The 19873-nt window shown below is 58.1% G+C and overlaps 1 protein-coding gene across 9 annotated transcripts in view; it reads left to right on the plus strand.

Moving 5' to 3' along the window:
* ANKS1A (ankyrin repeat and sterile alpha motif domain containing 1A) overlaps positions 1-19873 on the plus strand; it is a 191465-nt gene that overhangs the window by 168890 nt on the left and 2702 nt on the right. For 3 of the 9 annotated variants that reach the window (XM_036023971.1, XM_036023974.1, XM_036023975.1), the window contains 11 exons: positions 8492-8590; positions 9344-9496; positions 9591-9698; positions 13097-13261; positions 14516-14641; positions 14894-14965; positions 15146-15232; positions 15822-15959; positions 17349-17519; positions 17754-17852; positions 18475-18665. In XM_036023971.1, the coding sequence (XP_035879864.1) occupies positions 8492-8590; positions 9344-9496; positions 9591-9698; positions 13097-13261; positions 14516-14641; positions 14894-14965; positions 15146-15232; positions 15822-15959; positions 17349-17519; positions 17754-17852; positions 18475-18594 (1338 nt within the window). In that variant the 3' untranslated portion in view covers positions 18595-18665. The other 6 variants (XM_028508894.2, XM_028508891.2, XM_028508890.2 and 3 more) reach the window with 4 other exon arrangements.

The raw sequence follows: 19873 nt of genomic DNA on the forward strand, positions 1-19873 counted from the left end.
CTGGACAGCAAGGGGTCTCGACAGCCACACTGTGAGGGTGGAGGGCCCTCTGGTTGTGCCCCTCACCGGGCAGAGAGCCCCTGCACCCTTCAGAGCGGGCACATGGCGGGCGGTCATGTAGCGAGGACGGGCAGAGGGAAGATGGAAGGAGTCTGGCAGCAGGCTCAGGATGAGCTGGAAGCAGAGACTGAGTGGGCACGCCTGTCGCCTTGCACAGCCAGCATCAGGGAGGCCTTGTGCCCGCCTGTCCGCTTATTGCTCCATGGGCTCCTGCCACGCGCAGATAGGCTCCCACTGTTTTCCTGCCTGTTTCTGAGACTGTGCCAGCCTGTCCCCACGTGTTGGAGGGAGCTGACAGCTGAAGAGGAGCAGCCCTAAGAGCTGAGAGGCGTAAGTTCAGGGAGCAAGTCCTTCTTTTCTGGCTTCCACAAAGCTTTCCAGCCAGGCCCCCAGACCCCTGAGCTTCCCTTCCTGCTCCTGTCCCCGGGTTAACACCTCACTCCCCAGCCCTGGAAGCTGCTTCCTTTGTGTGCCGTGGGGCAGTGTGCGCCCTGGCCTTCCTGCTCGGGCTTCCTGAGCCACGTCTTGCCCTCCTCCGTCCTGTCCTTTGCTTTCTTCCCTCCCGGGTTTCGAGGGGAGGTGCTACCCGCACTGCAGTCCCAATGCCTCCCTGCCTCAGCGTCATCCCCCCAGCCAGCCCCCCTTTTCTCCACACGGAGCTCAGGCGCTCCAGGCCGACTGCGGAGGGTCTGTGCCCCAGCGGGAGATTCTCCTCAGCTTCGGCGTTGGGGGGTCCAGAGGGTCGGTGGAGCTCAGGCTTTGACAGGAATACTTTCAGGATGGATCCTGTCTTCTGGACTAGCTCGATTCTGTGGTCACTTAGGAACTTAACTCCTTGATGCCCCCCAGGGTTGGTGCGCACCAGCTGCCTTCCCATCTTCTCTGGGCCCTTTGACCTTGAGACGCAGTCCTGTGCACTGTGCTGTCCCATTCTCCTGCTCTTTCTTTGCCTCACCACCTGGTGTTATTCAGAGTGACAGCAGCTGCAGTTATTCAGGAGTCCAGCTTTCTTTGCCCCGGTAGCACTCTGGCCTTCTTCAGTCCCCTTTATAGCGGAGAGACATTGGAGCAGCATTCTCGTGTCTGTTGATTTAATTAGCTGCACTTTAAGATGGAATTGGGCTGGCAACAGACCCCATTACGTAGCTCTTGAGTGCTGACATCTCAGTGTGAGCAGCAGCAGGGGGTCCTACCCCATCATCCCAGACTTGCAGGTTCGTTTAGTGAACCCAGAGGGCAGGGCCGTGGGGCCCGTGTGTCTCTGTAAAGGCACAGGCCTCCTAACACACCAAGTGTCAGTTATGACTCAGGGGTTCAAGGGCATCCCTCAAGCCCATTTGCGGACTCCTGGGGTCCACAGACACCACGTTCAGGGTCCTGGGATTAAGTAATTTCCCCAAGGTTGCTCCTCAAGCAGACTCCTGGGCCCACAGTGGCATCCTCCCCTCCCGATCCAGTCCCCACACCTCCCTTCCCACCGAGAGCAGCCTGGTATTGAGCCAGTGGGCTAGGTTAGCGCGTCACTGGCAGGTGCCGGCCTGGGTCAGGCAGACAATTCCATCCACCCACTGTGTGCTGGGTGCCCTTCTACCAAAGGCTGGAGACAGAGCTGTGAGGGAGCAGACCCCGGTGAGCTCCTGGTGCTGGCTTGGAGGCCCGCTGACGCCCTTCTAGACCCGCAGCTGCCACCACCACAGGCCATGGAGCAGTGCTCCCCCCGCCACTCTCGTGGAGCTCCAGGGCCAAGGGCAGCTTACTGAGGCCATGGTTCAGTAAGCTGGACGGGGAAAGCAGAAAAGAAACCTCAGGGTCCCCCGAACCCCCTTGCTCTCAAAGAGAACTGGTCCGGGAGTCAGGAGATGTGGGATTCCCTCCAGGTGCCCCTGGGTGCTGCGCAGCCTCTCTGTTCATCCCTGCCTCATGGGCTCTCATGTGACTGCCCGCTTCATGGGGCATGAGGTCTAAAGGGGACGCATGTCACCTGCAGTGGCACCCAGCAGCACCCAGCACTGATCGGGACAGCGTGAGGGTGTGAGGTGGAGGGTGGTGTCTTCCCAGCATCGAGGGCAGGCCCCAGCCTCTCCCTGCAGATACCGGCTTTGTCCTCAGACCCAGGAGGCAAAACCACTTTGGGTGGTCTTGGGCTTAGCTAATCAGCAAGGCTGATTTGGGGGTGAATATGGCACCTGGACCTCAGAAAGGCAAATGTTTGGGGGGCAGTGGATGTATAGACAGAGGCCATGCCTGGTACAGAGAGAATGGGGATGCCACGGCCCTGCCTGCGGGGACAAGGGCCATAGGGGCATCACCTGCACAGCACTTGGAAGAGTTTCCCTAACACCTGAGGGCCCTTCTCATGAAGACGCAGACGGGGCAGGTCTCCAGCTTCGAGAACTAGGGACCCGTGACATTTTTGCTCATCCTCGTCTTCTCTGGAAATAGTTGCTCTATGTAACCATCAGGTTCTCTCCATGTGAGGGCAGGGCTGGGGTGGGGTGAGGTGAGGGATCGTTGGCAGAGTAGGGGGTGTGGGTCAAGGCTAAGCTGATTTTTTTTGCTGAGGGTGGTGAGCTTTTTAAAGGGGCAGCCATGAGCAGGGGGACACTGTCAGTTTGGGAAGTTCTGTGACCGAGCCCAGGGCGGGGGGACAGGGGCTGGCCAGACAGCGGAGGACAGGTGAGCACAAGAAGGGCCGTCGGGCTGAGCTCAGTGCGTGGAATTCCTTACTGAACCCTGCGAGGCAGCTCCGTTCATTCCTGAGTACATAGTTCTGACCTTGTACCCAGCTTGAGCAGCGAAGTTGGGATTTGAACCTAGTTCTGATTTAAACAGCCTCTTATTCTGCCACAGCTGCCTTGCATAGCGCTGCCACACAGACAGCTCCCAACCCCTGGATGTGGACTGATTCAGGAAGCGTGGTGTCCACAGTATTTTCCATCATTAAGATTTTTGGGCCACAGCAGTAGAAACAGAGCCCTGCCACCCCCCCTTCTCTCCACACCCCCTCATGCCTGGGGCTCCCTGGCCCAGGTACTGTGGTCTGCACTGAGAAACAAGTGCGCTCACCCCTCTTCCGCCCGGCCCACCCCGGGGGCTTGTGTGGTCAGGGCAACCCCAGCCTCAGAAAGCAGTGCTGGCTTAGACCAGCATCCTGTTTAGTGACCACCTGATGACTGTGCCCAGGACAGCTGTGTCACCGTGGCCAGGGGCGGGTTGAACTCTGGGATGCCCATGCTCCACGGAGTGTGTGCTCATGGCAGCTGTGCGTACAGGGCGGTTAAGTGTAGGGTCTGTGCATGCAACATCCTAGTGTGTGATGAAAGCAGGCCAAAAACTGTGTGTGTGCTACAATCCCGATTTTGCTAAAACCTTTTTAAAATAGTTTAGAAAAAATACACCAAGATGGTAGGCGAAATCCCAGTCTTTTAAAAGTATATTAATTTACTTAAAAGGTATACCAACTGTTGTTTTCTCTCTGTGGTGATAGATTTAGGGATGGCTTTTACATTTTTCTCTGTGCTTGCTTTATTTTCAAATTTTTCTACTCAGAAAAACAAATTTGTTTTAATGTGGGGAAGAGATAGAGGCAGGACCCAGTGGAAACCCCCAGCAACCTCGAAGTCCCGTTGTGCCAGCCCAGCGCTGGAAAGCTGCGTGAACTCCTCAGCGCGCGACCCAGGAGGAGGCCCCGGTGACTGGGCCCAGCCCTCCTGCTCTGCTCTGGCTACTCTTCTGAGGCTGGGGAGCTGGGCTCCCGGTGCAGTGCCCCCGTTGGATGCCAGATTCCCAGCTGATGGGAGGAAGGGCCAGCCCCGGGGGAGCCCTGCCAAGGAATCGGGCCCCCAGCAACAGAGCCCCCAGACCTGGTGCCGGGGTCTGCCCAGCACCCCCAAGCTGAGAGTTTGTCTTCCGCCAGGAGGGGCTGAAATGTCGCTAGGCCTTAGGTCTCGGCCGTGGGCTCAGTGGGCTCAGACGAGAACCTTTGCTCCCCAGCGGGGCTCCCCGGCGGCTGACCTCCCTGGCCCATGTGCTGCCTGTGCGGGAGGAGGGAGGAGGCAGGCAGAGCACAGGGCACACTCACGACCGTGTGGGTCGGGGCTCCTGTAGATGTGTGTCTGGGTCCAGAGTCAGCTTCCCAGGCCCACCTCCAGTTCATCCAGGATAGCCCAGCCTCCACCTCCCCGCACTGGCACCTTTTGCCAAGGGACTGCTGAGCCCTGTGTGCCCAGAAAGAAGCCCGGCTTCAGGGTAAATTTCAAACGACTGCCCCCACCCTGCTTTGGTTCTCATTTGGGCTAGGAAAGAGGCAGCTCTGTGATCTGAACTTGGCAGGAGCGGGGCTGTGCGGCCTCAGGCCAGTCCCTCTGAGATGAACCTCAGCTTCCTCAGGACTAAACGGGACAGCTTGCCTCTGGTGCCTGCAGGAGCAACTTCCTGATACTGCCGGCTGCTTTCCCCGGCCCCGCGCAGCCTCGGTTCCCGCGCTCCCCACCTCACAGCCTGGGCTTCCCCGCCTGGCACTGCCCAGTGACCCCCAGCGGAGGAGCCACGGACCCACTCCTCTGCCCTCTAACCACCTACCTGTATGCGAAGTCCCAGACTCCCCCACCACCTCACCCTCCATATCATGGGGACCCCTCCCCCACCCCTGCACCAGGCTGCCCCCCCACCCCCACCCCAGTGCTTCACAGAGGACTCAGAGACCAAACAAACGAAGGCAGCAGCATTGGCTTGGGCTAGTCAGCCTCTTGTTCTTTTGTGTCAGTGTGCCCTCCAGCCATAAGTTTCCTTGTCACTCAGCAGCGTTTGTTGAGGACAGACAACATGCCAGGAATTACTCCAGATGCAGGAGGCAGAGTGGATGAGACAGACCGGCTTCTGGCCCATCACAGCCTTGGACCCTCCGCGGGCAAGCCAGCCTGTTTTCCCTTTGGCCGAGAGGGCCCACAGTAGTGCGCCAGCAGTTACAGAAATGTTTAGCAAAATATTAACAAGCAGGATGCTTCCCGAGATGTATAAGGACCTTTCCTTCTAAAATCATATGGTCAAGAAGTATCTCATCATAATCAGAGCCCTGGAGGCCAGAGAAAGCTTATGAAAAAGGAATGTGGGCCTGTTCAGCCCCCCCCCTCTTTCTACCTAGAGTGCTCCCTGCCCGGACCCTGCCCTGGCTGCAGACCCCCCGACCTCTGTCCACCCAGTGAGCTGCGCCCAGGGACCTGGAGCCTCAGAGTCCCTGCTTGGTGGTGATAAGCCGCTGTGCAAGGTGCCACCTTCTGCGCCTGTTGGTGGAACCCGAGGAAGATACCAGCAGGGAGGAGGAAGCATTCAATGGATTGGGCCATGGAGAGGAGACCTAATAGCTGTCATGACAGGCACTGCTTCTAGGGGGGCCGTATCCAGGCAGGACACCCACTAACGGTGTGTGCCATCCTGCAAGTCGTCCCGCAGTGCAGACTGGCCCTGTCCCTCACTGAGTGCACGGGCTGGCGGGCCTCGCCCCAGTCAGCCAGCTCCAGGCCCCCAGATGCAGAGGCCTGGGCCAGCCCTGACCGCCCCTCACCATGCAGCCTGGCAGGCCCTCCACTCTTCCATTTCTGGGAGTGTCCTAGGAGGCACACGTGTCCAAGACACGAGTGTGGGGGGTGAGGGGGGACAGGGTGGCACCTCCCACTGCCAAGGGCCGTGTCCCAGCCCTGTGACGGAGTGTCTGCTCCTGTTCCCAGGCTGCTTTGTCTTTGTCAGACCCCGCCTGACCGAGAAAGGAGCCTGGAACGGACTTTGGGGTTGGTCAGATGGAGGGTTAACTGCCCCTTTGCCGTCCGTCCGTGAACTCTGTGACTTTGGATGAGTCAGGGTGGTTCTCTGGGCCTCAGTGTCTCTGTACCACGTAGACAGTTCGGGCCTTGACGGTGTAGTGGCAGGACTTTTTCAGGTAGTGAGTATAGAACCCCCCGCACAGCACCAGGACGTGGTCAGGACCCGTGTCGCTGCATCTTTGCGTGTCTCGTCCCCCGCAGAGAGCAGCAGTGGGGGCCCAGGGAACACCCTGAGGACCACCACTTGCTCTGCTCTGCCCTCAACATCTGCAAGGCGGGCTGTGGCCAAGAAGGGGGCCCCCTGGTAGCCCCAGCAGCCGTGTAACCTGTTTCCTCACCTACAGTGTGGGGGCTGGAGTAAACACTGCCCCTGGCTGTGAGGACCGGTGAGAGGACAGCAGGAGCCAGAGCCCGGCGGGGACAGGAGGCACCACGAGGCTGTGTCCCACCTCTGCTGCCCTCCTGCCCCTTCCTCAGTAGCTGAGCCCAGCTGGGCCAAGTGCGGTCTAGTTATGTGTATCAATTTCACTTAAAATAGAACTTTTTTAACATCTAAGAAGATCTCTATTAACTGAAATGCTTAGGCCCAGGAGCTGTTCCCTGTGTCGGCTCCCTAACCTTGCTCGTGAAGAGCTCAGATGCGCACTGGCTCACAGCCGTCGGCAGCTATAGGCGCGGGGCGTAGGGTGTCCCTTTGCCCCACAGCGCTCCTCGTGAAGAGGTTTCTAGAAGGCAGTAGTCCCTTTCTCCCTTAGTAAGAAGGGGTGGTAACTTCCAGAATGATGTTTCTTTTCTGTGAGGATCTGTAGCACCTTATTTTATTTTTTTTATGTAGTCCAGAAAGTATCCAGCCATGGAGCCATGTAATATGAAAAATAAAGACATTTATTGAAAAGATACAAGAAACACTGTACAAGGACAATGATGCCTTCAGAGTAGGCACCTTGGGACCTCACACAGTTTCTCTCAGTCTCCATCAGCTGCCCCCATCATATTTTCTTAAATCTCATCAACAGTCTGAAGTCCCTTCTCTTTCAAAGTTGATTTTAGTTTTGGGAAAAGCCAGAAGTCACAGAGCGCCAAGTATGGGCTGTAGTGGGACTGAGTCACCTGGGTGATTTGATGTTTTGCCAAAAAACTCTGCATGAGATGTGATGCACGAGCGGCCACATTGTCATGATGAAGCTGCCAGTCACCAGTTGCACACACCTGTAGCCTTCTCAATAATCCAGACAGTTTCTGTAGAGGATGTTCAAGCTTAATGCAAAATTTGATGCAGCTTCATTGCTCTACAAACTCAATCACTTTTAATGTGATAGCCACACAGTGCACACGCTCACTCAACGGCGTCTACCAACCCCACTGACCAGTAGAGTGAAGTTGTCCCTGTTCACACATGCACAGTCCACTCCACTCTCCTTGGCTGCCGGGTTACATCGATGCCACACAAAGTGTTCTCATTAACAGTAGTCGGACTTTTTCCTCACCGACCTCGTATATATTCAAGGTATGTGTATATATATTTAAAACTAGTATGTGTTCAAACTGACCCCACAGAACGCAGGTGCAGCAAGACCAGGCGGCCAGAAGGCCCCGCCCTACGCCCGGGGCGTGCTCTGGTAGCCGCTCACTTTGATGCTCCTTGATCCCCTTTGTTTCCGTTCTGCTCCCGTTAGCCCCTCCTCCTCACAGCTGCGTCCAGTGCCCAGTCCTCTCTCTGGGGTCTGGTTAGTGAAGGCTTCATCTCCAGCTGGGTCTGGTTTTCCTGGTTGTCAGTCCCCGTTGCCCTAAATGCTCAGGAAGGCTCAGGAGCCAATGTTGGGGTTGCGGCAGGAGTTCAGGAAATGACTGCGGTGCCGCCCTGCTTAAGGTTCACTGTCTGGTTCAGTTCAGGTCCTCACACAGGTGTTGTCGTCAGGTAGAGAATTCTGCGCAGGTGCCTGCCTCCCTCCACCTTTCCCTGTCAGCACACCCTGAGTTTGGGCCCACAGTGATGACAAGACCTCAGCGGGGTGACACCTGGGTTCGGGGCTGGCGTTGGAGCTGGCCTCAGACCTGGAGTGGGGCCCAGGGCCCACGTGACCTTCTGCAGGCCCAGAGGAGTTAAATCTGTGTGGAAATGAAGCTTGCACATGCGTGTATGTGCCCATCTGGGCTCTGGGGGTTCATCTAGGGCAGTTGCCTCAGGAGACTGGGATTTGTCCACCTGTCCATCACCTGGGGTGGTCATAGAACCTCCTCTCCAGGAAATGTGCATTAGCTCAGAAATGGGCTAGGGTTTGTGGTTGGGCCTGGACTTGCACTGTCGTTGTGGCCCAGGTCTGCATCCACGCACGTTCCAGAGCCAGCACTTCCCAGCTCACCTGCGTGCCGCTCAGATGGGAGCGAGAGGCCTGGGCAGATTTGTCTGCGGCTTCCCTTGGCCACCTGTATGCACAAGGCCTCTTGCTGCCTGGCCTGGCCTCCCCGGGAGTCCCATGTCTCCAGTTCTTCTTGGTACATGTGGCAAAAGAGAAGAGTTTGGTGAGGAGCTATGAAAGGCCAGCCTGACACCTGTAGGTGGCCCAGCCATCCGTGCAGGAGGGACCTTACGTTATCCTTCCTCCTCTTAGGGGTCTAACGTGATGGAGGAGCAGGACCTGCGGGATATTGGCATCAGTGACCCACAGCACCGCCGGAAGCTGCTCCAGGCTGCTCGGTCCCTGCCCAAGGTGATCACCCATAGCTCTGCAGCCTTGGCCTTCACCAGAGCCAGGGCTACCTCCCTAGAACCCAGAACAGGGGAGGAGCTTGGCTCTGGTCATGCAGATCACTCTGGGGTGTCTGCCCTCGTCCTGGGGGTCCCAGAGAGCCAGCAAAGCACTAGGGACAGTGAGAATCTGGTCTGGCCTCAGGAGGGCTTACAGCCTCCACCTGGTGTGGGAGCATGGTGGCCACGGGCTTGGGCTCCCCCCTGAACCACTTCAGACCAGGCCAGCCTGTGCTGACCCCTGGCATCTGTCCCTGGGGAGCCAGGGGCTGGTAGGGCCTAGCCTTTCCTTGACTATGCTGGCACTCAGTCCAGTGTCCCCTTGTCCCATTCACTTGTCCAGAGCTCAAGAAATGTAAACAAGACCAAACAGGTGAAGTCAATGCCTACTTCATGGACACACACAGTTTTCTTGTCCCACCGGGTCCATGACCTGCTAAGAACATAGTGGGGTCTTCTGCAGACCCTCCTCCCCAGCTGCCTAACCCGGGGTGCCATGGTGGTCTCCAGATGGGAACCTGAGATCAGAGCCCCAACCGAAAAGGCTGTCGGGGGGCGTCCCCTCCAGGGCCCTCAGTGCCTGTCCCATACCTGCCCTGACCGTGGTCTGTTGTAGGGACTGTGTAAGCCGGCGTGTGTCTCCACAGCCCCCAGGGGCCGAGGGACTCTCTTGAGTGCTGAGATGCCAGTCCCACCTCCCCTCCTTGCCCTACAGGTGAAGGCCCTGGGCTATGACGGGAACAGTCCCTCATCAGTGCCCTCCTGGCTGGACTCCCTGGGGCTGCAGGACTATGTCCATTCCTTCCTGTCCAGTGGCTACAGCTCCATCGACACTGTGAAGAACCTCTGGGAGCTGGAGCTCGTCAACGTGAGTGCGGCTCCTGCTCAGCCTGGCTGCTCCCCCAGCAGGGCTTGCCCTGGGCCAGTCCCCACCTGAACGCTGCGCTTTCCCTCCCATCCAGGTTCTAAAGGTTCACCCGCTCGGCCATCGCAAGCGCATCATCGCCTCCCTTGCAGACAGGCCCTACGAGGAGCCGCCCCAGAAGCCCCCGAGGTTTTCCCAGCTTAGGGTGAGTTGGGGAAGGATGGAAAGGGTTGTGTGTGTTCTTTCTGTTGTTGGGAATTGAAGGGAATTATTTTTTTTTATTGTTGTTCAAGTACAGTTTTCTGCCCTTACCCCCCATCCCAGCCCACCCTCTGAAGGGAATTCTTTAGGGATTCTTTAGAGACAGTGCAATCTCTGGTGGAGGAGCAGAGAATCCCTCCCCTCTTGTTGTCAGGGCCAGGTCTGCCCCAGTCCCCAGTTGGCGGGGTGCAGTGGTTTGGGGTGGTTACTTGTCAATCACATGTCTCCCATTTAAAGAATAAGTGGGAAGCACAATGTTAGGATCCCGAATAACCAACTGAACACAAGCCGGAGAGAAGCCTTATAATCAAGGACAGACAGAAGAAACAACCTCACCACAACGTGCCTGTAGGGAGTGCAGAGGAGGTGCGAGGCGGTTGGCTGAGTTCCTGGGGGTGGCAGCTGAATCTGCAGAGGGATATTTCAGCAGCCAGGGGGTTCCCACTGAGGAGTTGGGGGTCTAGACCCTAAGCTGGGCTCCCCAGCCTACAGCACCGGAGCCTCAAAAGGAGCTGAGATCACATCCAGCTGTGAAAAGCAGCAGGGTTTCTGTCTGCCAGGGAGAGACAGCTGGAGATGCAGAGAGCCTCTTAAAGGGCCAATGCACACAAGATTCCATTTACAGCCACTTACCCTGGGCTCTGGCAGAGGGAAGGCAGAATAGACTAAAGATGCTTTAGGAGAGTCTGGGGCTGGTGTCTCTGGGGAGAGAACTGAAGGAACAGCCACCAGGATCCCTGTACTGAGTCAGTCCCCAAACTGCAGAGGACACCTGTCTCAGGTAGAGCACTCCTCTCTGAATGGCATGAGCCTGAGGGGAAGCAGTAGCCCACCCACAGGAATCACTCTACCCCGCCCTGTGGAGCTTAAACCAGGCTGCTAAGTGCAACGTGAAGCTGTATCACTGATTAAGTTTAACAGCTAAGGCAGATCTCTGGGAGCTCTGAGCCTTTAGCTGACCCTCCCCAAGGCCCAGCGCAGGTAAAAGCCTGCCTTGGTGTGCATTCTGGTTCTTTTTGCACACAGACAGGCCTGACAGAGGGAGCGCACACTGCGGATTTGCCCAGGGCCAGTCACAGGCAGCATCTGACAAAGGTCTGCACCAGAGTCTTTGCAGATCTACCTAATACGCAGGAACAAATACAAAGAAGCAGCCAGAATTGAAAGACAAAGGGACAGACCCCAAATGAAAGAACATGAGAATTCTCTAGAAGAACAGATGAAATGGAGGCAAACAATTTATCAGATAGAGAGTTTAGAGTAATGATTATAAGGATACTTAACACCATGAAAAAAGACACAAACCAGATAAAAGGGCCAGTCAGAAACAAAGGTTACAATATCTGAAATAAACAGTACCCTGGAAGAAATAAACAGTAGGTTAGATGGAGCAGAGAATCAAGTCAGTGACTTGGAAGACAGAGTAGGAAAAAACACCCAGGCACAGCAGCAAAAAGGAAAAAAGAATTTTAAAAGATGAGGAAAACTTAAGAAACGTTTTGGACATGAAGCGTAACGACATCTGCATCATGGGAACACTGGAAGGAGAGGAGGGCGAGCCAGGGATCGAGAACCTATCTGAAGAAATAATGACCGAAAACTTCCCTAATCTGGTGAAGGAAAAAGACACAAGTCCAGGAAGCTCAGAGACTCCTAAACAAGTTAGACTCAAGGAGCCCTAGAAATTAAAATGACAAGCCTTACAGGCAAGGAAAGAATCCTAACAGCCACAAGAGAAAAGCAGGTAGTTACCTATGAGGGAGCGCCAGTTAGACTGCCAGCTGCTTTCTCAACAGAAACATTTCAGGCCAGAAGGGAGTGGTGTGAAATATTCAAGGTGAGGAAAAGTGAGGACCTACAACCAAGGCTACCTTACCCAGAGAGGCTATCATTTTAAATCAAAGGAGAGATAAGGAGCTTCCCAGATAAGAAGAAGCTAAAGGAGTTTGTTAACACCAAACCATACTGCGACAAATATTAAAAGAAGGGAAAGGGGAAGGAAGGGAAAGGGGGAAAAAACCAGAAAAATAGTAACAATAGAAAAAATTATAACAATAAAATGGCACTACATACATATCTATCAGTAATCACCTTAAAAGTAAACGGCTTAAATGCTCCAACCAAAAGACATAGGGTAGCTGAATGGATAAGGAAACAAGACCCATATATACGCTGCCTCTAAGACATACACTTCATGTCAAAAGATACACACAGACTAAAAGTACAGGGATGGAAAAAGATATTTCATGCAAATGAAAAGGAACAAAAAGCTGGAGTAACAGTACTTATATATGACGAAATAGGCTTTCAAACCACGGCTATCGTAAGAGACAAAGCAGGACCCTCCACAGTGAGAAAGGGAGCACTCCAATGTGAGGATACAGCCCTAGCAGACGTGTACACACCCGGCATCGGAGCACCTGAATACCTGAAGCACGATGTTAGGAAACCAGGAAAACATCGAACCCCGGAGGGCTGGGTGCCATGTCTGAGTGCAAAGTCAGCTGTGCTCAGTGCAGCGGGGCCAGACGGGCAGCCGGGTCTCGGGCGGTGTGACATGACCCTGAACCTGACACAAAGCTTGGACGACTGCATGGTGGGACGGGGGTCCCCTTACCCTCGCCCACCCCAAGTCTTCTGCAGAAAGATTCCTGTAGCAGGGTGCACGAGAGAGCCTGCGATTCAAACATCCATCGCGGGTGCTCTGCTGCAGCCAGGCAATCCCTGACTGCAGAGTGGGTTAGACCCTGCGAGCGGTGCAGGGTGCCCGTCCCCCAAACCTTCGGAACTGAGCTATGGGTGGGCGGTGGTGAGCTGGTGACCGGTGCCTGGCTCTGAGCACCTCCACCCACTTTCAGCAGCCTCAGAAAGTGGGTGCTGTTTTGTCCCCCTCCTGCACATGGGAAGCTGAGGCAGACTGGGCCTGAGAGCCACGCACAGCTGACATTAGCTATAAAAACTGTGGACACTGACCCCTATTCTTGTGAGGTAGGCCTCAAGGTGCCACCTGCTGCTGCTGTGTTTTCTCAAGAGTGAGCTTTGGATTTGGTCACGTATCCCAGGGACCCACAATGGACTGTGACAGATATTTTGACAATTGGAAAGCACTTCCCAGCCCTATCACCTCCCATTTCTCTTTGCCGCTCCAGGCCAAGGGGAGTGCTACTGAAGGGGGTTGCTGGGGTGGCTGCTCACCCACAGGGCTTCTGGCTCCAGCGAGCATCTGGCTCCTCCAAGCCCAGAGGCTGTCCTGTCTGGCTGACCGCTGCCCCCGAGGGCTCTCAGCAGCCCGGGCCCTAGCCCGATGGCTCTGAGTTTCACCCGGACTTGTCCCTGCTGCAGTGCCAAGACCTGCTCTCCCAGACATCGTCCCCTCTGAGCCAGAGCGACTCGTGCACCGCACGGTCTGCGGACCTGCTGCTTCCTCCTGGGGACACAGGCAGAAGGCGGCATGACAGTCTTCCCGACCCCACAGCACCCTCTCGAGCAGAGCGCTTCAGAATGCAGGTGAGGCAGGAGGGGGTGCTGCAGGCAGAGGTCCCCTCATTCCTCTGGATAAGACAGAGCCTCCCAGCCCCAGCCGCAGCCCCAGCCCTGCACCCGAGCCTTGTTAGGAACAGGAGGAAGACACCAGCCTTCTCCCAGCTGCCCCATTGGCTGCCTGTGCCAGGCACCCAGGCCCTAAGCTCCTGGTGCTGCAACTCATGACTCGCTTCTGCTGTCACTGTCAGGGCCTCCCTCAGCTTCTTCCACTCAGCCCCGTCTTGGCCTTTTTGTCCTAACCCTCCCCTTTCCCCAGAACTTTCCCTCCCCTGCAACTCTACCTCCTGCTGCTCGGAGCACCCAGGACTGCAGCCTGGACCTGGCTCAGCTCTTCCTGCTGTTTCTGTGGCTCAGTGGTGGGGCAGCTGCTCAGCTGTGCCTCCCACCTCCGCACACTCTCCGGGACCCTGCACAGCCCTTGCCATTGTGCATCAGGGCTGCCTTCCAGACTGGGGGTGCCCCCCCGCACCCTCAGGGTGAACTTTAGCTTCACTCCTTTTCCTTCCTAACTCACACTCATTTCTGGCCTCTACGCATTTCCCGGCCTTCCCACTAGCGTGGCCGTAAGTTTCACAAGACTTGAAAGGCTGTGGTCTGACAGCTCTGGTTGCTCTAGTTTGCACATTGCTGGGAATGGGAGTCGTAAAGACTTTCTGGATCTTGCCCCTCTATCCCCTTCCTTCCACCAGTGCCCTAAGGAAGGAGCCTATTCCCCTCACAGGGTGGTACGGGGTGTGCTGCAGCAGCCCACCCCACCCCTGCCCCCACCGCTGCCGGGCGCTCACTACAGTGCTTCCCGGCCTCAGGGCCCTCAGTGACTTCTCCACCCCAGGCTCAGATCCAGGGGCCTAGGCTGGGGTGCGAGGCTTCTAGGGATCCGGTTCCTGATCCCTGTGCTCCCTGCCTCGTGCCACCCCACGCAGGCTTATCATTCCCTGTCTCTGTTAAGGCTCATCGCAGACACCACAGAGCCTTCCCGACTAAGCCTGTTTTCGAGGCCTCAGGTCCTTGCTCCTCCTCTTCTCTGGCACAGATAGTGCTCACCTTTGCCACAGTGCCTTTGAATGACTGTCTGCCTCCTGCTGTCCCTGCCCCACCCTTGGCCTTCAGGTGGCTGGCTTCCTCACCGTTGGGTGTGCTAGAGCCAGACACAGAGTCCGTGAGCTCCTCTGGGTGGGTGGGGCGGGGGGAAGGCTTGTGACCCCGAATGTCCTGCAGGAAGAGCACCGCGAAGCCAGGCTGACCCTCCGGCCCCCGAGCCTTGCTGCCCCCTATGCCCCTGTGCAGAGTTGGCAACACCGGCCAGAGAAACTCATCTTTGAATCCTGCGGTTATGAAGCCAATGTGAGTTGCCCCTGCCCTCCCAGCCCAGCCCAGCTCCCTGCTTCCTGCCCCTCACACCACCACTGCACCCCCACTCAGGGCTCCTCGGACACTCCCAGCACCTGGTGGGGGAAGGGGGGCCACCCCAGCCGGTGCGGGGGCAGGAAACCGCTGAGAGAAGGGACCGTCTGACTGTAGTCCTGAGTTGGTTGGGTCACCCCTGTGTGACAGTGTGGGACACTCCCTAAGCTCGGCCACTCCTCACTCCCACAGTATCTGGGCTCCATGTTGATCAAAGATCTTCGAGGGACGGAATCCACACAAGACGCCTGTGCCAAGATGCGGGTGGGTTGTCTCTGTGGGGTGAGAGGGGCTGGCTAGGATGAAGGCAGCAAGTAGGGTGCCAGCTGCAGCTGCCTGGACCCTGTGTGAGGCTGGGGGTCGGGGAGGGAGGTTGGGGGGCTGTGGGATCCCAGGGGCTTAACCCTGAGAAGGGGTGTTCACAGGCCGCCCTATTTCCCGTAGAAATCCACGGAGCACATGAAGAAGATCCCCACCATCATCCTGTCCATCACCTACAGAGGCGTCAAGTTCATTGATGCCTCCAACAAGGTGCGCGTCTCACAGTGCTGGTGGGAGGAGGGGCCCCTTCTCCCTGTCCCTCATCCCTCACTGGCAGGGTGTCTTCCCCAAAGTGTCCTCGGCCCCTTTTATTCCTCTCCACCCCTACCCTGGCCTCGGGGTTGTCTCTCTCGCACCCACACACGCCGATCCTGGGGCCTCGCGCTGGTGCCTACCACTCCATGTCTCCCTCACATGGCCTCCATCGCCTCGTTGGCCTGCTCAGGGGCCTTCAGTGGTGTGAGCCCCTCAGGGAACAGAGGGCTCCCCCACGTCCTGTCTGGGTACCCCACCCTGCTGATACCTTTCTTTCCTCCACCCTACCCTGGAAGGCAGAGGGGCTGGGGAGCTGGTGATTGGATGTGAACATTTTACTCCACCGGCTGCCGTGGTCAAGGGTGGGGACCCCAAACCTAAACTGTGCAAGGTTAGACGCTGCCCCTACCACTCCCACCAAAAAAAAATGAGGAAGTGGCACTCGGCTCCCCTGAGCTGGAACGGAGGACGGTAGCAGTGGTCGAGGGCTCGGGCATGCCCTCCGGGAGCCCGGGGGTTCCAGACCTGGCTGTTGTTTTGGCAGAACGTCATTGCCGAGCATGAGATCCGGAACATTTCCTGTGCAGCCCAGGACCCGGAGGACCTCTGCACGTTCGCCTACATCACCAAGGACCTGCAGACCAGCCACCACTATTGCCACGTTTTCAGCACAGTGGACGTGGTGGGTGGAGTCCCGCAGCTGGGCACGGCTGGAAGGAGGGGCCCGCGGGAAGACGGCCTCGGCTCGGTGCTGTCCTGGCACCTGGCGGGCTCTTAGCGAACCCTCGGTCCAGGAGTGAAGCTGCAGCAGCTGCCCCGTGTGGTCCCCTCTCTCCAGCAGCGAGGCTGAAGCATGGAAGAGGACACGGGGCTTGTCCAGGGTTCTAGTGACAGGCTTTCCTTCTAGCACGTGTTTGTCAGTCAGTCATGGCCTTCGTCCCCCCGAGGTGATTCGTCAGCCGCACCCTAATTCCCCACCCCTGCTGCGGGTAGTCTCCCTGAATGCCGTCTGCCTCCCTTGCGGGGAGCGTTCCTGCTTATTCTAGACTCTGGTGCTGGCCCGACAGGAGTCGCCCATGGGGAGTGGACAGGTGGAGGACTCCCTGTTGCCCTTGGGGAGAGGAGTGAGTTCCTGAACCTGTAGCTTCTGGAACAGTCAGCTCAGGCGCCCCCAGCCCCAGCCCCGGGGCCTCCACGCTGCGGCTCTGGGCCTGGCGTCGGACCCCTCATTGGTCACAGGGTGTGATACGGCCAGCCTCCAGCCTCATGAGGTTGGCATGACGATGGACTGCAGCAGTCAGCCCCGGTCCTCATCCCAGCACTCACTGGTCACTCAGGTTTCCCACATCGGTCCACCCCACTGCGATGCGGCTGGGCTCCTGCAGACCGCCGCGCTCGGGGAAGTGACACTGTGGGGCCTGGGGGGGGTGGGGTGGGGCTGGGGCGCAGCACCCAGAAACTTCATTGGCGGCGTGTGAAAAAGGAGATGGGGACTGAGGAAAAACCCTAGCACTCTTCTGGTCTCTGAGTGGCTAAGGAGTACATAAGTGCCCCCAGTGAACATGGCCTCCTCCCTCAAGAAATACCCCGGGTTGGCCTGTGGGAGAGGAGGGGGCAGAGGAGCTAAAAGAACAGGGAGACTAGCAGAGAGCAGGGACAGCGGCACAGACCGGACGGCGGGACAGGGAGGCCCGGAGGCCCCAGGAGGGGTGGGGGCCTGCGAGCTGGCGTCGGGCAGGGGCCAGTGGGCAGCTGGGGTCCCCGGAGTGGCTGCTGCGGCTCCTCGTCTGACGGGCACCCGTTCCGTGTTGCCCCCAGTGACTTGGGTCAGCCGGGCACAGGTCTTGCACTTGGCTGGTGTTTCTCTCTGAGGAAACCTGCCTGAGAAACCAAGTATGTGTTGAGCTCAGGTTGTTCCCTAGCATCTCTGTTGCTTTGGGACCGAAAGAAGTCCCGGTGGAATTGATTGTACTCTTCGGGGCCTGTCGGACGCCTCCATGCTGGTGCCCGGGGATGTGAGGCCAGGGCGACTCCTCCGTCCGTCCGCCTGAGTTGTGCTGTTTCCTCCTAGAACCTGACCTACGAGATCATCCTGACGCTGGGGCAGGCGTTCGAGGTGGCCTACCAGCTGGCCCTGCAGGCCCAGAAGTCCAGGCCGATGGGTGCCTCTGCCGCTGAGATGATCGAGACAAAATCTTCCAAACCGGTGCCTAAGCCTCGTGCCGGCATGAGGAAGTCAGCAGTACGTGGCCCACCGCAGACTCCCCGCACCCTGGGCTCGGGGGTGGGGCAACACTTTAGGCAGCTGACCCCTCAGGAAGCCGCCCTGCCTGTCAGGCTCCTGCCCTGAGTCCTCACCTGGGCTGCAGGACCCTCTAACATGATGTGGACAGCTGGCCACCATGGGGCTGCAGAGCGGCGCAGGCGGGCCCCATAATGTCGCCCATGTCTGTGTCTGCTTTGCTTCGCACCCCAGGTGCCGCTGCCCCCTGCTAGTCGCTGTTGTTACTGTTACACCTGCACCACCCATCGTCCTTCTTACCTACCGCTGCCATCCGTTAGTCCTGGAGTCAAGGTCTTTACATCACCTGTGTCTGTGTGTCAGTCTCCCCGGAGGGACCGTGAGCTCCCCGAGACTCGTGGCCTCCCCCTCACCTGCGCGGCACCCTTCTCCCCTGAGCTGCCCCTGCCGCTCTGTCTGCGCTTTAGCCCTTGTTCTGTGTGTCCTCCCTCCAGGCGCCTGGGGTGCTGGCCGTGGCCTTGCCTGGCTGAGCTTGCCGGCCCCTCCGCAGGGGCCTGAGGCTTGCAGTGTCCAAACCCCCATCCCTCCCTACCCCACGGCTTTGGGGCTTAGAGCAAACAGCTCTGAGAAATCCCTGGGACAGGCTGCCCGTGCCAAGACCCAGAGGTAGCCCTCCTGCGATGAGCCAGGGAGGGTGTCCTTTCTGCCCCTCCACCCCCAGGGAGCCTGCTCTCTGGCTTCCCTCCTGACGGGCTCTGCATTTGCCGTGCTCCGCACCCCTCGGGCTTCTAGCATGAGATTGTAGGGCGGATCACTTGAGAAGCCTCAGGCGGGCAGGCAGCTGATGGTCGCAGTCAGCTAGACCTTTAGAAAGTTAGTCTGACCTTGGTCCGTCCTTGAGGTGCCCTGGCCCAGGTGCGGTGTTCTCTGACTCTTCACCCTTCTTCCTTGGCAGCTGGAGCCGCCTGACATGGACCCAGACACCCAGTCCCATGCCAGTGTCTCCTGGGTGGTGGACCCCAAACCAGACTCTAAGCGGAGCCTCAGCACCAAGTACGAGACCACTATCTTCTAGCCACCCACTCCCTGTCTCCACTAGTCTCACTGTGCCTTGCCACCCGGTCTTTCTGCTCTTCTCAACTCTCCTTCCAGCTGCTGATGCCGGGCCCCGCCCCGGGACCTGCTCTGCTCCTGGGCAGCAGCTGCAGACACTGCACTCACAGCTTGTACCTACCACCGGACACTGTGAATCCCCCGGGCAAGGCCAGCTTGGGGGGTGAGTTGCCTTTGAGGTGGGCACCAAGAGGTCTGAGGGGCCCTGCCGCACCCCCGGAGCCTCAGCGGCAGGCACTGCGAATCCTGAGGGTGGGACGGTCTTCGAGCAGAGTCCAGGCAGCCCCAGTGACAGCTCGCTGTGACCGGGCCGGGCCCCCGCTCTCCTCCGCTGTCTTCTGTGCCGAGCCTCAGCGGGTGCCGCTGCTAACAGCTGTCTCTTTGCACCTTTCTTGCCACAACCAACCACTGTGACCACCTGATGCCAGAATCCCCTTGCACTTTGTGCACAGCTGGCCTGCGGCCCTGCCTCTCTCTCCTGTGTGTGAGGTGCTGGCCTCCCCGCTGTGAGACCAAGCTCGGCGAGGTAGCTGGACCAGAGCCAGACTGCTTTCTGTGAGGGCCACGGTCTGCATCAGGCGCTGGGGCGCTGAGCGTCTGAACACAGCAGGCCAGCTTCACTCGGCAGGTCTCTCGGTCCTGACGGGTGTTCCACTCCAAGGAAGGGGGCGGCATATGTGGTTGGCCCCTCGAGTCTTCGCCAGTGGGTCACGGGCTGGCTCTGGAGTCCAGCTCACGGTGGAGCAAGGCCTTGCTGTGTCGCCCACAGGAGGGAGGCCTGCGCCCTGCACACGTGGCCCTCCCAGAGCAGAGCCGCTCTAGGGCAGAGACCTGGACTGAGCAACTGCCATAATCCTCCAGGGGCTCCTGACACCGTCTGAGTCAGCTGTCACCCGGTCCCTTCCCAGCATGGGGGTGGTGCAGTGTGTCACCACAGAGCGGGCCAGCAGGCAGCTGCGGGGTCCAGGCTCTGAGGAAGCCCCATGCTGTGCTGTGCGAGCCAGTCAGCGTAGGTGGCTGGAGACAGGAAGGGAGCGGTCCCAGCAGGGAGCAGTGCAGACACAGTTCCGTCCACTAGAAAAGCCAGTAAGTTGCAGCAGCTGCTTTAGAATTGAAATCCAAGTTGGTAAACCAGGGAGGCCCTCCTGCCCGCCTGCCTGTCCTGTGCCTTCCTGGGCAGCTGCGCTGAGCCAGAGGTGCTGAGGGGCAGCGGGCCGTGGGTGACCAGGGGGCTGTGAGGG

The sequence above is a fragment of the Phyllostomus discolor genome, chromosome 4 (genome assembly GCF_004126475.2).
Source record: "Phyllostomus discolor isolate MPI-MPIP mPhyDis1 chromosome 4, mPhyDis1.pri.v3, whole genome shotgun sequence".
Taxonomy (NCBI): Eukaryota; Metazoa; Chordata; class Mammalia; order Chiroptera; family Phyllostomidae; genus Phyllostomus; species Phyllostomus discolor.